Source organism: Notamacropus eugenii, chromosome 1, assembly GCF_028372415.1.
Source record: "Notamacropus eugenii isolate mMacEug1 chromosome 1, mMacEug1.pri_v2, whole genome shotgun sequence".
Taxonomy (NCBI): Eukaryota; Metazoa; Chordata; class Mammalia; order Diprotodontia; family Macropodidae; genus Notamacropus; species Notamacropus eugenii.
This window is the reverse complement of record NC_092872.1, coordinates 542,748,834-542,765,490: the sequence shown is the minus strand read 5'-3', so window position 1 is coordinate 542,765,490 and position 16,657 is coordinate 542,748,834. Positions and strand designations below refer to the sequence as shown.

The 16,657-nt window shown below is 41.9% G+C and overlaps 1 protein-coding gene across 3 annotated transcripts in view; it reads right to left on the bottom strand.

Moving 5' to 3' along the window:
* Positions 1-16,657, bottom strand: part of CMIP (c-Maf inducing protein) — a 268,084-nt gene that overhangs the window by 31,099 nt on the left and 220,328 nt on the right. For all 3 annotated transcript variants that reach the window (XM_072634197.1, XM_072634196.1, XM_072634198.1), the window contains exons 7-10: positions 16,302-16,382; positions 8,845-8,948; positions 7,866-7,970; positions 1,617-1,970 (exon numbers count right to left, since the gene is read on the bottom strand). In XM_072634197.1, coding sequence (XP_072490298.1) covers positions 1,617-1,970; positions 7,866-7,970; positions 8,845-8,948; positions 16,302-16,382 — 644 coding nt within the window. The remainder of the gene's footprint in view (positions 1-1,616; positions 1,971-7,865; positions 7,971-8,844; positions 8,949-16,301; positions 16,383-16,657) is intronic.

The window sequence follows — 16,657 nt, the reverse complement described above, 5'->3', positions numbered from 1 at the left end:
TACTCTACTCACTCCACTACCTAGCTGCCACATCACCCTCTATTTTTCAAATAGGCTGAGGCCACCAAGAGTAATGGGGCAAGAGGGCAGGGTGGGATGGGGGAGAATCAAGTTTAGGAACTTGGTCAACAGGGTCACAAGGGACTCCCTGAAATTGCAAGTGACCTTTTCAAACCAGATGACTCTGTCTCTCTGGTTTTTTTGTTTGCATGTATTATTTTATATCTTCACCTACAAAAGTGATTCTTCTGAAGCACAGAAAGGCACTCACTATGCATCTCCCATCCCTCCACTTCCCTGCATCCATCCCTTCAGGTAAACAACGGAATTCTCTTAAATCTAGGCCAGACTCTCAACCCTAACACAGTCAGGAGGGAGAATAAGTGCAAACACCTAAGCTAAAAGAACTGAGTGAAAAACCCATATAAAGTAGCTCAGGGAAATCATAAGCAGGCATTAATATATCTTTAGGATCTAGGCATAGGCCAGATAGCCAAGAAAGTATCCTAGACAATCAGATTAACTATAGGTGTATCTCATTCTACAATGGATAAGTTTCTGAAAAGTTGTATATAAATCACATTTTTGCAAATCTGTTTCAATTTTTCACATTATATAGCACCAAATGCAGTAACTTGCACATAGTGGGGACTCAAAAAATTTTAGTGAATTATTTTAAATGCACTAGGAAGAGTACAACTTAAAATTTCTTTGAAAAGAAACCCTTTGAAATGTGAATAGTTACCTCAATATAACTTCTTTATAAACTCAAATTTCTGCATGTCAGGTTTTTCTAAAGTGTGATATACCTGTGCTCAAAGGGGTGTGGGGTGGTAGGCTGGGAGATACAAAGGTCCCATTTCCCAAGAGCCTTCAGATCCACACCTGCATGGTGAGTTATAGGTATAAGAAGTGACCCCACTTAGCCCAGGGCAAATCAAAATGACCAAAGGCAGATTAAGAATAGATTTGGCCCTGAGACCACAGGATCACAAGGGGCAACCTCCAAAACCTGGGGATAGCAAAGGAGATAAAAGCCCCTTCCAGTCTTCTATTCATCTGTCTCAGGGGAGCAGTGCTTCAATTCTGGCTAGGACAACCAAGGTTATCGGCACTCTCCTGGTGATTAGGTTCATGATATTGACAGGTCACAGTCTTTCTGCAGTGTCGCAGCAGAAGCTGGGAACAGGGAGGGGGAACCCTGGGTGGTTCTGAGATATTTAATCACCAGAGACTGGAGAACTATAATTTGAGTACTGTTCCAGCACACATGCACACACACACATATGCACACACACATACACAAAGAGTTATTATTAAAGACATAGTAAAAGAGGCATGCTTTTCTTTAACCTGACACATGCAAATCTACATACACAGAAAAGATAAATGAGAGGTAGTCATTTGCTTTTTACAAAAGGATTCTTCCCTTTTCAAAAGACTTCCTCCAAGAGTTCTGTTAACTAGCTATCTACCATGCACTGCTCAAATTATTTGAGATCCACAAGATTGCTATGGTATGGTATACAATGGGGGTTTCCCTTCAGTCCCTCCCTCTCCCTCCACTTGGGCAAATACCCTTGGTGAACGGCAGTGATGGGGAAGGTGGCACTCACAGTATCTTGAGGATCTCCACATAGCAGCCCAGGATGCGGTCAGCCTGGGCGCTCAGCTCGATGCTCATGGTGCTGCACGTGGGGCTGACCATGAGGCAGTCAATGAGGTTGGGCTCACTGTCATTGCCAGCACTGGCTGTCATCTTCTGGTTGGCAGTGTTGTTACGCTCTACCTCCACATGGATCTCATTGGAAGTGACAATGACCGACTTGAGGCGGGATTCGGACAGTGTCGCCTCCTGACAGACGAGGTCAGGGCTTGTGTGGAGAAGGCGCAGTGGTAAGTTGGGTTTCCGGTCACATGGCTGCTGACAGCCATTGCGAATTTCTTTCAGGCTTGGAGAATTGTCTCGGCTGCAGTGACAGATCAGGGAAAGGATGGTTTTAGAAACAGAGGGCTTAGGGATCACAAGTCTACAGTTGAGCTCAGAAAAGTACAAATAAGCAATATCTACATTCAGAAGTCACTCCTTCCAAGAAGCCTTCCCTGGTTAACCTCACCCTCCACCGATCACACCCTTGTTTTCAACTCTTTCCTCTGTGTATTTGCCCAGTGGTCTCTCCACTGACACCCCTCCTTCACCCCCTAGGATTTGGCATTCATTTCCTCCTCATCTCTATTTCTTAGAATCTTTACCTTCTTTCAAGGTAGTATCTCTTCCCCATTCTTCTTCCCACACCCAAGTAACCTGTAATTTACTAAGTTTTGTGTATATATAGTGCATTAATCTGTGTCCATGTTGATGTCAGGAAATGTAAGTTCCTTGAGGGCAGGGGCAGATTCCTTTTGTTTTTGTATTGCCAGTGACTAGTACAAGGTTGGGCACATATCTCTTCATGGAGATTTGGTTGAAATAAACTAAATTGGCATTCCCTAGCAATGATGTACACATTCTGTCACTAAAATCCTCTGGTGACAAGCTGGAAAGTCTTGTGTTAGCCTGATTATATACCCAGGAGTCAGCAAGGTACAGCAGAAAGAGTACTGGCTCTGGAGTTCGAAGACCTGGGTTCAGATTCCACTGAGATTCTCCCAGTCAATTAGCATTTATTAAATGCTTAATATGGGCCAGGCAGTGTGCCAAGTGATGGGGGTACAAAAAAAAAGCCAAAGATAGTCCCAGCCTCAATTTCTTCATTTGTAAAATGAAGAGGTAGGCTACATGGCCTGTAATATCCCTTTCAGATCTATGATTTTATGACTTTATCTTCTGTCTGAAGACTAGCAGGCCTAGCTACCAGGTTATGCATTTTTTTGAGGATATGAAGATCACCAACTGAAGTCTGAGGGGCTATAAACTGCCATGGAGGGAGCAAAATATCCACACCTAATCCACACCTGTCCTCCAGCACCAGTTCATAGATCATCAGAAGTACTAAAGAAGACTATAAAGTTTGTATGACTTCTTTTTCCTGATTTCCTTGATCTTTAGCGAGCTGCTGTGTATTTCGTGAGCCTCTAAGAGTTCTCCATTGTAGTGGAGAACATAGCAGACTTAAGAGTCAGGAAGACTCAGGTTCAGAAAGCCACTTATGAGCCATATGATCCTGAGCAAGTCACTTGGCACCTTTGCTTGTTAATTTTTTTATCTGTAAAATGAGGGTTAGATGTTCTTTCCAGTTTTAAATCCATGATTCTAGAAACCTTTGATCCACTCTTTTTGGGAAATGTTTTTTTTTCCTTTTAAAAAAATCAGCTGGGTGTTGTATTGAATAGTACTGGACTCTGAAGTCGGTAAGACCTGAATTTGAATTTGGTCTTAGAAACTTACTAGTTTTGTGACCCTGGGCAAGTCACTTAACCTTTCTCTGCCTTGGTCTCCTCATCTGGAAAATAAGGTTAATAATAGCACCTACCTCCCCGGGTTATTATGAGGAACAAATGAGGTAATATTTGTAAAGCACTTGTAAAGCACTACAAACTCTGATGCACATCATCATCTCTCCAACAATGGTTAATATTGAAATGTATTGAATGTAGCTGACCGAAAACAAAAATTTATTGTTTAACTTTCGTGGACCTAGCCCATTGCCTTTCACATAATGGATACTGAATAAAGGTTTCTTGCTTATTGAATGAATTAAATATCCAGGGCCCATGGCCAGTGTATTTGTATTGCCAGTGACTAGAACAAAGTTGGGCACATATTAGGCTCTTAATAGGGATTTGGTGAAAGAAACTAAATTGGCATTCTCTACCAGTGATGGGCACATTCTGTCACTAAAATCCTCTGGTGACAAGCTGGAAAGTCTTGTGTCAGCCTTGTGCTACCAGGAGGTAGCAAGGTACAGCAGAAAGAATACTGGCTCAATTCTCCTGGGGTCCATTTCATAGGCTATCCCTAGTTTTTTCATTTTTTCCCACTAGTCTCCTTCACTGCCCAGCCCTTCCCTAACACTTACCAAATATGGCATCTTTTCCTTTACTGATATGGTTCTCCCATAGGTAATGTCTCTCTCCACCCCCACCATCTAATATATCCAAATCCAACCCATCCTTCAAGGCCCTGCTTATGTGTCACCTCCTTCAGCATCAAATGAGATAATACATATAAAGAGCTTTGCAAACCTTCAGGCTCTATATAAATGTCACCTAATATTATTATCCCTGATTACTCTTGAGTCCTCAGTGATCCTTACTTGCTCCAACATCCTATTGTACTAGGATGTGAGCCACATAAGAGTGTACTTGATATATGCAGTCTTGTGTTTGTTCCCCAAATGCTTCATGCAAGTCTTTCTTCTTCATTCTAGTGAAGTCCCAGAGGGTAGAAGCTAAGGTATAATCTTATGCATCTTTGTGTCACCACCATCAAACTCATCCTTAGTCCTTCCACTGAACCCAGAACACTGCAAAGAGTAGGTGCTTAAATACTTATCTAATGATGAGAGGGGATTATTAAAATTTCCATCTACAGAGTTTAAATCTGCTACAGACTATTGCTCCCACAGCATTACCTATGTTCCCTTATCTTGACCATTCTTTCAGCCTTTGGGCTAAACACATGGCAGATTATAGCAAGTAACTTGTATGGCTAAAGGGGATATTCCATACAAAAACCTGTCCATCCTGCTCCTTTCTACTACAATATGAGCTTCTTAAAGACAGGGACTGTTGTTTTTGCCTCTCTATACTCTCAGTTCCTAGAACACAGCAGAGGCTTAATATTGTTGAAGTGAGCTTCATTCTACCATGAAACATTACATGTGAATCATTTTCTATACACCTTGAGCTTTTGGGAGGAAGAATATAATACAAGTGAAATACAGCAGTATTTCTATTTATCTGAAGGTTCTTTATCAGCTGTTTGGCATTTAGCTAAGAACCCTGAAGCATGCAAAAAAAATCTCCTAAGAAGTCAGTGTAGAATCTACTGCTTACAATAAGTTGACCTTGGGCAAGTCATTTGACCTACTATAAGCTACAGTTTCCCTTATTTTTATACCAAAAGTTTATACTAGGTAACCTCTTAAGATCCATTTCAGTTTTAATGATGTGATCCTACATTCCTATGATACCAGAGTTGAGACAAATGTTCAAATTGGGTCTTCAGATCTGACTAGTGAGGAAACGAGAATGGATTAAAAAAAAAAAAAAGAACCATTAAATAATTCCATTTAATTTACCAACTTAAAGTTCAACATTATAAAAGCTATTTTTATTTTTAAAAATTGCTTGCATTTTGCATTCTGTCCTGACTTCCTCTACAGACTAAATGAGAGAAGTTTTGTGCCCTCCACAAAGCACCCTATCCACTGACAATAGAATGTAAGACTCCTCTAGGAAACCCATCAGTCATTTGTGAGACCTCAAGCCTGATGCCTGGAGCACAGCGGTGCCACCGGAAGGTCACCAAGAAGCCCTTCCCACCAAACTTTGCAAAAATAGCATGATATCCTTCTCTAGAGAGGAAGTTCAGTGATCCACAGGCCACACAACTAGGTCCTTTAGCTGGAAACTCCAAATGCTATGACCATCCTTACAAGCCCAGGATCTCGTGGGAGTCACTTTACAGTTAGGTTTCTCTAAGGTCCTCTTAAGGGATGCTTCTGGATGATTCATCTTGTAATCACAGTCTTATAAATATTTTAAAAATAATTCTCAACCTCCAAATCATTTCCCATCTGGAAATCTCTGGAGGTGCCTGATTAGTAAAAATGAATTCAACTAGAGTTCTCTTTTATTTACTAGTCAAAAGGAAATGGCTGGGTCTTATGGATAGAGTAGACAGAGCAATGGGCCTAGAGTCAGGAAGACCTGAGTTCAAACCCAACCCCATACACCTACTAGTTGTGTGATCCTGGGCAAGTCACTTAACCTCTGTTTGCCTCATTTTCTTCATCTGCAAAATAGATTTTTAGCCCTTCCACTTTGTTATGAGGATCATATGAGATAATAATTATAAAGTCTTTATTTAGTACTGGCAGTCAGTATAGTCAGTACTATATAAATGTTAGCTATTATTATTATTATTATTATTATAAATGGGATACTGAGCTAGGAAGTCAGAATAACTGGACCTCCTCCTGTTTTTACCACTGGCTTTTTAGATATTGCAAGGCATGCCCTCTCCTTCCCTAATTTCCCAACCTGGACAGTGGAATGAGATCCCTCTACCTTTTCCAATTCTAAACTCTCTCCCATAAGTCTGTGACTTTTGACAGGTGCATAAAGGCCCTCTGAGATCAGCACAGAGGAACGGTGCTCTAGCTCTCCTTAATCCAATCCTATCTGGTCTGAGCAACTGAGAGCCTCCTGAGACATCCTTTGCTTGGGCCCACACCTGTGTGTGGCCCTGGGTCTGCAGGGAAAAGTAAAGAAAATGATTCTCACTTATTGTTCTCCCACTTCATGCCCTAGTACTAGATAAACACAGAGCAGGGAACCCCATGTCTTGCTAAGCCGGAGATCCCCAGTATGAATCAGAGACTTAAGAATGAGCGATGAATTGGAGGATGGGAGTGTGGGAAACAGAGCGTGCTCAGAACTGCTTAACAAGGTTACAATTCACTGAGGGGCTACTGCATTTCAAATGAATTCAGGTCAGCAGCAGAAAGGGCTGCTTCCTGCAGATTAACATGACCAAAGACAAATGCCTGTCATTCTACTCTCTGCAGTAGAGCTGCAGTTCCTACCTTCCTTTCCAAGAAGCAGCTCCTCCTCTAGGCAAACACCTATAATGACCTAACTAGTTTCTGGACCGCTTGGCACATAATGGAATCCCAAAAACAGTACATATGTGTGCAGGCATAAGGCCTAGACAAACCTCTTAGATCTAGACCACAAAAAAACTGTCTTGACAGTGAGAGAAAAGGCTACAGTAGAGTGTGTATGTCTGGGTGAATGTGTATTTGAGGGAGCCTGGCCTGAGGGGAGGATAGACATTGGGTTATTTATCAGAGTGTGCTTCATTAGGATATTAATGAACCTGATATCTACAGGATGTAGAAGTCTCCCCTGCCAAGACCACCCACACAGCTCTATTCTTAGGACCACAGCTCAGAGCCCACCCCCATATGCCACCCAACATCAAGGACCCAGCTGTCTTAGGACCCATTTCTTAAATCAGGACAAGTCTCACTGCCCAGGCAATGACCTCAAGGTGCATGACCAAACCTCAGGGCCCAGTTCTGCTCCCCTATTCACACTCCCACCAAGATCCCCTATTCATGATCTCTCTTTTTAAGTCATACATAAATTGCATGTGTACATATTACATGCAAGGGAGAATATAGCTCCACACCTTGAAAATCTTCTGAGGCTATCTATCCCAACTGTAATACTTTTAGTCTAGCTAGAGCATGGCAGGTATACCTGATAAGTTGTGGAACAAATTTAATAAATATTTTAAAAGTGAATTTAGTAAAATCATCTTCACTTAAAAAAAAACACCAGACCAAACTTTTGCTTTAAAAAAGGTCCATTTTTTTTAAAGCCTTTAAATAAATTCGGCAATACAAATGCCTCTAAAGTGGCTACCTGCCTGAATCTGCACACACCTGGCAGGGAGAAAATGTGCTTGGGCTGCTTTGAGGGGGTCAGTTCACCCTGTTCTCCAAGTGAGGACCCTGCAGCTGCTGCAAATGGCTCAAAGCTGGCGCACTGTCTGTACTCTGGGTGTGATAAATACTAATGATGCTGTAATCGGTGGCCCCATATACTCTGGCTGCCCTTTACAGCCCCAGTTGTCAAAGAAAAAATTACTATCCAGAATGACCTTGGTTGGAGCTGGAAAAGGCTGCACTGACCTGTTGATGAACTCTTCATAGCAGGAGTAGATGGCAGCAAGGCAGACTGCAACCAGGTTGGGCAGAACCCGGGGGTGGGGGCACTGCCCTGTGGGGCCGTGCATGCTGGAAAAGAAATGGATCCAGAGAACACTGGGATTACATGAAGGAACAGAATAGGGGCATTGTAAGGGTTCTGGGCTCGATGGGTTAAGGTGACTAACAAAAAGTTTTGCCTGAAAATTTAGCTCACATGGAGACACTCTCCTGACCCAAATACCTTTTCTTAAGTCTGTGATATTCCAAGCTTGCATTTCCTGAGGGTCAACTAATACTGCTTGTAGTAGAAGCTCTAACCCAAATGCATTTCTTTTGGACAATATTTTGTGGTCTAGGTTGGTAATTTTAGAAAACACATAAGCAGTTAGGCATAGAAGCTAGACCAGTTTTAGAGTCAGAAGACCTGGATTCAAGGCCTGCTTCTATTGAAAGACCTTTATCCTTTCAGTGCCACAGACCACTAAGACATTATTAAGAAGCAGATCTACATTGATAGGAGCATTTTCCTTACTGCGGGTTCCCTCATCAATGAAATCATAGGTACAAGGTCAGTGATGGCAACATGACTGCAGTGCTGGTTCAGAATTGTTTAGTAGGAATTCTTTAAGAAAATCTTTAATTCCACTCATGGTTGAGCAAAAAACAACATTTGGATTCAGTTCATTTCAGCGGCTGATCTTACTTTTGGCTTCATGGTTCACTTCAGGTCAGCTTCCTGGTCAAAAGCAGTGCATATGATGAGCTCGGCAATGGGATCCCCCTCTCTCAACTCCTTATTCCCTTTTAACCCCTCTGGTATCTCCAAACACTACCTGCTCTTCAGGGATAAAAGAAGAGCACGTTGTCTCTAAGCTAAAAGAATGGCAGACAGCCCTGGTGGTGGGGGTGGGGTAAGTGTGGCTGCAAAGAGATACTGGTGAGGGAAGAAGGTCTCACTGACCTGTGAATAAACTTCTTTACCACCTCCATACCAGCATTCAGCTCATTCAAGGCAAGAATATACTCCTGAGTAAAGAGCCTCAGCCGTGGGCACTTCCCAAAATCCTGCAGAAAGAAGAGGAAAGGACATACTAAGAAACAAGATCAATGTGAACTCAGCTAACTAATTAGGCTCTAGGATTGAGCACAGGCCATTGACATAACTCCAACAGAAAACATCTGCGTGGATATGATTCTCCCTCTCCCATTCTTCCTCCCAAACCCCAGTCAAATGAATGAGGTTCTTTGAATCTCACTCTGGTCTCTTTGGATATACAGGAAAAACTTTCTAGGTGGTACATTAGTGACTGTAGTCAGGAAATGTGATTGGGAACCCCAGTGACAGTAATACTCATAAAAAAAAAAGAACTCCCAATGTAGAGGGGCCTACATTCTCTGATCTACCTTGTTCCAGGCTTCCATACCTGACAGAAAGGAGGTAGAAATGAACTGAAACTGCATCTGTTCGATTATCAGCCAGGTGAAAATGCCATATAACCAGAGAAAAATGTCTATAACAGATTTTTTTATTTTTTTGCTGTCCAAGTGACAATAATTCATTCCAATTATTACCCAACTATCATAATTTCAATCCCTTCATTCTGTGGAAGGCATAACTAGTCAATTATATAGAAATCTTGAATAATAGAGATTTCTAAAAGTGAGTTTGTAGAATTGATTTTTTTAAAATGTCAATAAAGGTGTGATGAATAATACTTAGTCACTTGGAGTTTCCACATTTTTCAAAAAGGAATTATCTGTCCTTAGAATGGAATCTCTTGGGCTAGTGATTTTCCTCTGCTATCACATGGTAGGCAAATAAGAAAGCTAGAAGTTCATTTCTTATAAGAAGGTCAGGAGGCATAGAAGAAGGCAGTAAGGAAAGTGATATTCCCTCAAAGGGTGTCAGGATACATGCCAGAAAAGTAGCAGGCAAAAGGTATTTCTGGCCAGTGACCAGTTGTCTGAGATTCTCTCAGAGCTGGAAGGAACTCAGAAGTCATCTTGCCCAACCAGTCCCTGAGCAAGCATTCCCTCTGAATCTAACTGTGCAAGCTGTGGCCTGTCAGCACTAGTAAGCTAGAAGCTTCCCTAAGTCCATACCACCTAGACTTAGGGTGGATTAAGAAACACTTGAAAGAATTTTAGAGGTGCTGGGGATACAGCAGGGAGCTGGGAACTAAGGATGTTCCCTAGCATCCTGAGACACTGTATTTTGACTCAAAAGTAATCATTGCTCCTGCTGCTTAAGAGGTGGCAAATCCCTTGTTCATATAGGAACAAATGAGTGAGAGTCAACATGACACAGGAGGACAAGCAAGTGAGAGGGTCTATGTTCAAATCCTGGCTCTGCTATTTACTATCTGTATGATATAGAGAAGCCACTCAGCCCCTCTGGGTCAGTTCCTTTATTTCAGGGGGTTCATAGAATCATAAATTCAGAGCTGGAATACTGGTCTCTAAAGTTCTTTCCTGCTCTAGATTCTAAAATTCTAAGGGATGGAGTTGAGGAGAATAGTAGGATACAGAGTCTTAGGAGCACTGCTGCATGTACAGTCATCCCAGGGGTATCCCTTCTGGCTTAGGTTGGCCCCAGACATTCAGCAGACCAAGAGCTCACGGGACCTTCATCAACATTAGCAGGGGATCGGAATTAGACGTTAATTGGCGCACTTTGACCTGGCACCTTTCGTTTGTGGGAAATGCTACAGGCTAACAGCTTAGGAAAGAATCATCAGAGTATGGAAAACGACCCATTACAAAGAGTGTGTAAGGGAGGAATTGTGTGTATGAAAGAGAAATAATGTCTGAGAGGGAGTCATGTGCAGCAGGCAGTGTGTGTGAGTGGGCAGGAGAGGAAGAGGTGGGTATGGTGCATGTGACTGAGTTTAATTTGAAAGGAGAGAGAATGAGGAAAAAAATAGGAGAGAGAAAGAGTGTACTCAAAGCAGAGGGGGGATAGCAGTGGGTGGGAGGAACAGTGAAAGCAGACACTAAGGAAAGAGGCCTCCTGGACAGCCATAGGAGACTGACTCCAACTCCAATTTCTGTCAGCCAGCTTGGACTCAGGGCCCTTGATCACAGGCACCTTCCTCTTCAGAGTACCAAGAATGGTGCTATTGATAAACATGTTAAGAAGCCCAGTGCACTTTCAATTGACCGGCACTATTCATGACTGACACTTGCTCCTCAGAATAGAGAGTGAAGGTTGGACACTTAGTCTAGGCTCAAAGATAAATACGAAGAAAAACACGTTACAGACTGTGGCAGGCTGAACTGTTAGTTTTTTGGTGGTTTTTTTTGGGGGGGGTGGTGAGAAGAGGGAACACAGACATATATGTGAAATGCTCAAATAAGTGAATGATTGGTTCCTCTCAGTAACAACACAAAACATCTTAGACTCTGAGCAAATTCTTTCCCCTAGAGGCAGCATTATGCAGTGGATAGTACATGGGAGCTTGTATTCTAGGAAGAGCCAAATTTGAATCCCACCTCAGACACTTACTAGCTGTGTGACTTACCAAGTAAGTCACTTACTCAGCCTTTCAAGACCCCAAATAGAGACATAGGCACTCTTTTGTGGTTCTTTTCAGCTTTGACTGCTATGATACTATGTATGACCTCGGTGTTTGGGCTGTGGACTTAGCTCCCACATGTTCAATCTGTCCAGCCCCCCAAAAAAAGATACTGTTTAAACTTTTATATTCATTTGAGGCATTTTGATGACAACATATCCAATGATGGCGGTATAGGCCAGCTTCACAGCATAAATGAACATAATCACACTCTTCCTAGACCAGGGCTTCTTTAACTTTCATTTTTGCCTCCCCTTTCGCACCATACCAATGAGATAGTCATCTATAGAAGTCAAGATGATTAGGAACATGATTTAGAGACAGAAGAGGTCATCTAGTCCAGCCCCTTTGCTCTAGACATGAGAAAACAAAAACCCAAGAGAAATTAGATGGTTTGCCCAAGGTCACACAGGTAGGATTTGAACCCAGCACCCCTAACTCCAAGTTCAGTGTTTTTCAAGTATGTTGTGCTGCTATGGCAAAAGCTACAATTAAGTATGGTTCTGTCAGAGGGTTTAGAGGCCAGGCAGACCAGATCAGTGGTTATCTAAGTCTTTTACATGCTCTTATATTCCTCTGCAAGAAAAAAATATGGAGAAGCTTTACCCTGAGGTAAACTGCTATTACTGTTGCCACATTTCAGAAAGATTCATTGTTATGCTTTTAAAATGTAATTTCAACTCTCTAAGGAGAGATACACTTTACAAAAGCCCATACTCTCTCAAGTCACAGAGAGGATCTCCTGGGACCAGCAGCAGCCTAGGGAACACACACTGAGAACCTTTAGACTAGGTGATCTATTTATCTCTTTTGGTTTCATGACTTTATGAATACAGATTCATCAGTACTAGGTCACAGTTTGCTACCAATAAGGAAAGGAAATTAAATGAAGCTACCCTATAATATGTTCTTTCTGCTATAAAGTGAAATGAATATTTGGATAGGAAATTCCCTAAGAAAAAAGAAAGTACTCAATCTTCACCAGCTCACATGTAACCCTGCAAATTCTGAGGCTATGTATAATTGTGGTCCATTTTCAAGTAGCAAATGACCACCTCCAGAAACATTCCCATTTCCATGAAAGTAACTACAAACAAGCAGACACGATGATTCTAAGGCTGTTTAACTTGACATCCTTTCTATTAAATCTGAGGTCCAGTTTATTTGGTTTTCTCTGAATACAACCTCCCACCTCCTGTGTCTGTTTCTTTACATATGTTTGTCTGCCTTGTCCAGAATGGACTCTCCTCTTACCTCCACTTTATAGAATTGTTGGCTTTATTCAAAGCACAACTTAGGTGCCACCTTGTACATGAAAAAATCTTATCCACTGCCAGAGTACTCTTCTTTGGAAATTAATCTTATATAATTTGCATTTACTTTATCCTTGTACAAGGTATCTTCCACCCCCCACCCCAAAAAAAGAATGTAAGATCTTTGAGGGTAGTTCATTTTTGTCAATGAATCCCCAGTGTCTAGCACAGTGCCTCACACATTGTAAGAGCCTAAGAAATGACTACTGAATGAAGTCTAAAAACAACCATCTCCCATCACTACAGAATAATCACAGAACACTACAGAATATTCAAAAAGGCTTGGTAGAAAGGGGTAGATAGGCCAAATCCATGTCTACTTCAGTAAATTCAACAAGTCAGGATGAAGAAAAGTTCCTTTAAATAAGCAATATCAAAACACATATGTCCTCTAGACACCAGCTATGACTCAGAAAAGGCGTGGCTACCAGCTCACACAGTGACCATATGAGGACAAATGATTTTCTAGTTAACAAACATCCCCTATTTCCTAGCAGGTCAATTCAGAAGCCACATGGCCCCACCCTGCCTTGCCCTGTCTTGTCCTGCCCTGCCCTGCCCTTTGGCCTCTTCCTGAGCACACTCAGTCAAACTCAAAATGATGCAAAAATCTAGTAGAATCAGGACTCCTAGTCAACCTCAGAAAGAAGCAACACTAGTGATTACATGGCTTTTTCCTTGCAAATGAATTTCTCTCACACAGAATTTTGAGACATCTCAACAAACAAATATTTATTAAGCACCTATTCTATACAAGGTCCCACGCTCAGACAAGTCACTGGGGCATGTTTATTTAGTTTGTGGGTAGCTTTTTTGGAGGGGGAAGCAGTAAGTCTTAGCCCTCAGGGCCTCAGTGGTCAGCCTCAAGTAGCAAATGTAAAGATGGTGTCAGAAGCCAGAGAAAAGAAAGAACCTTCTAGAAAAGCTTTTGCACACAGAATAAGCAACAACCCACAATTATGCAGTATGATGATTTTTGTAAAAGAGTTTCACATACATTATCTCATTTGAGCTTCTTGACAACCCTATAAAAGGCATAATTATTATACCCATTTTATAGAAAAGCACATTGAAGTTCAGAAACGTAAAGTAATCTTCCCAGGATCACACAGCTATCAAGGGTTGGCAGCAGGATTCAAACCCAGGCCTTCTTGCCTATATATCATGCTACTTCTCAGCTACCAATACCTTGCAACCAGTTCAGATCTTTTAAAATCTGACCATAGGGCCCAATTCTTGCAAGTTAGGGACCTGCCTCTACATTTTACTTTCCTATTCTTAGAGAAACATAGCTTCACCTTCTGCTTTGGCTATTCAGTGTTCCTGCAGGGACTAGATGGGCCTTACTCAGCTGTAACAAAAGGTGAATGTAATGAAACAACCTGTCCAGTTCTTCCCCTCACAAACAGCAAGCCCTTGGTTTCATACTTTCTGGCTTCAAAATTCAGTCACCAGGTGGCTATGAATTTTTGTCTTGTCCCTCCCAAACTGAGCTGTTTGAGCTTTAAAGAGATTATTGACAGTTAGCTCTTTGCTTATTCACAAATAAAAGTATGCCCATGCCCATGACCAAAGAGAACCCTGGCCCTACTGCTGACCTGTGTTCTGATGAAGACTGGGCAGTAAGAGACCTGTGTCCTCACTGCCTGTCCCTAAAATCTCCTAAATGCATCTACTAGATACTAGTTTCCTTAACTACACAGATGGGAGACAGCATTCAGTGGCAGTGCCAGGAAAGATTCTACTACTGATCAGCCCCCAAGAGCATGTAAGTAGAGACAGTGATAGCCTCTAAGCCTTCAAAAGCCTAGCAGTACTGGGTCGTAGGCTCTCACTTGCCCTGTATGCTAGCTTCCTCAACTCTTCTGATAAGTATGTTGACATGGAGTTTTTCTCTTTCCATTTGGGGGCTACCAAGACTTGGGATTTCTCTTTCAATGGCCTGGGGCAAGACCAGAGTGGATTTATTCCCTGAGGGAATGGGACATAAATGAGCTAAGTTTTAAAAGGGACATACCAGGCTAAAGAACTGTGGAATAGGGGATGCTGATCCTGAAGAGAGCCACAGTGAAAAAATTGAATAGTAATCTTAATATGAGGTCATCATGATGAAACAAAAAAATAAAAGGTGAGAAGAGGGTTGGCAGTGAAGCTCCCAAAAAGGATGAAAGCCTTTTGGGTAAAATAGATCCATGGGGCTTAAATGATCAACAGTTCAATGAGTCAACGGTGACACAACAGTCAAAGACAATTAATACCATCTTGGGCTACATTAATAGAAGTCTAAAGTGTAACAAGAGCCACTCCCTAGACCTTTATGTTCTCTGCCCTTGTTGGAACACATTTAGAGTATTGTGTTAAGTTCTGGGCAACATGTTTTGGGAAGGATATTGACAAAATGGAATATCTCCAGGAAAAGGGCAAACAAGATGGTGAGGGGGCTGGAAACTATGCCAAGTAAGGATCTGCTGAATGAAGTGAGGATATTCAGACTGGTGAAAAGAGACTTGGTATGGGTGACTGAGTGGGGTAAAAGATGTTTACTGCAGAACAGATATTTTCAAGTATATGAACATATTCATCATGTGAAAGAGGGTTTAGGTTTGTTCTACTTATACTTAATGGGCAGAGCTCAAAGCAATGGGTAAATAGGGTGTAGGAGGTCTAAATGAGAACAGTTCAAGAACAGAAGGTGCGGCCTGAAAAGATGAGGAGCTCCCAGTCCCTAGAATTGCAGGAAGAGAGGGCCACTCTTCAGGGATGCAAAATAGTTTCTGAATTGAGTGGAAAGTTGGACATAACCTCTAGGGTTCCTTCCAATTCTAAGTCTATAATTCTATGAGGTAGAGAGGAGCCAATCATGAATCCAAGTATAGGGTGGACCCAGGATGATGCTCAAGAAAATTTTGATACCTAAGGGTGAGCCTAGCTAGAAGCAAAAGGTCACAAAAGGAATGGCTTCCACTAGCGTAACATAAGACCAGAACTCATCCATTTTATTTTTCCATCCCATTGCCTGTCCCTTGCCACCATCACAAAAAATCAGAGTGAGGAGTATAAGACGAGTATAAAGGAGACCTCTGGAAATGACACCCATCCACCCAGGAGGTCACCTCCACCATTACATACATCTGCTTTCTAAAATAATCTAACTAGAAACCCCCAGGTAGTCTTACTATCCCCATAACAGAAAATTGTATTTCAAAGGAAATAATCCTGTCTTTGCGAAAGAAAAAGAAAAAGGAGCCAATCTACTCAATCTCCAACTATAGGATAGTATTAAGTGAATTTCAACATATATGACCTAATGGTGGGCCAGTTCTATTACTGTTTTGGTTTTGCCTGAGATAGGTGACCAGCTTTTTCAAACAGTTGTCCTAATGAGGGCAACGTGATTCTTTTTTTAAAGACTAAGCTGTCAGCCTATTGCCTAGAGTTGTAAAAGGAGATCAGGGCAAACAGGATATCCAAGCATCATCTACAGGAGAAACCAGCAGCCTGTACCTCCCATTGACCTAGGGGAAACTTACCATGTTGTGTTTAAGGATTCTCTGTACCACCGGTGTGAACACTTCTATGACCACCATGGACCGAGGGCGTTCTCTGCAGTGCTATAGGAAAACAGTTAAGCACAGATCAGAAGAGCTCCTAGTAATTAAGAGCAACCTGGCACCCCTTGTGCTTAGGACAAAGAAAAAGTCATTGATATTCAGCAGAAGATGAATTAAAATAATGAGAACACTGTGCTCACACCATAGACTCCACCTTGGCTTTTTGATCAAGGAAAGTAGCCAGGAGAAGACAATTAGATGTGAGGTGTTAGATACATCCTTCTGTGTCTCCTAGTCAAAATCTGGTCATGACGTTGAGGTGGCTAGGCTGGCTG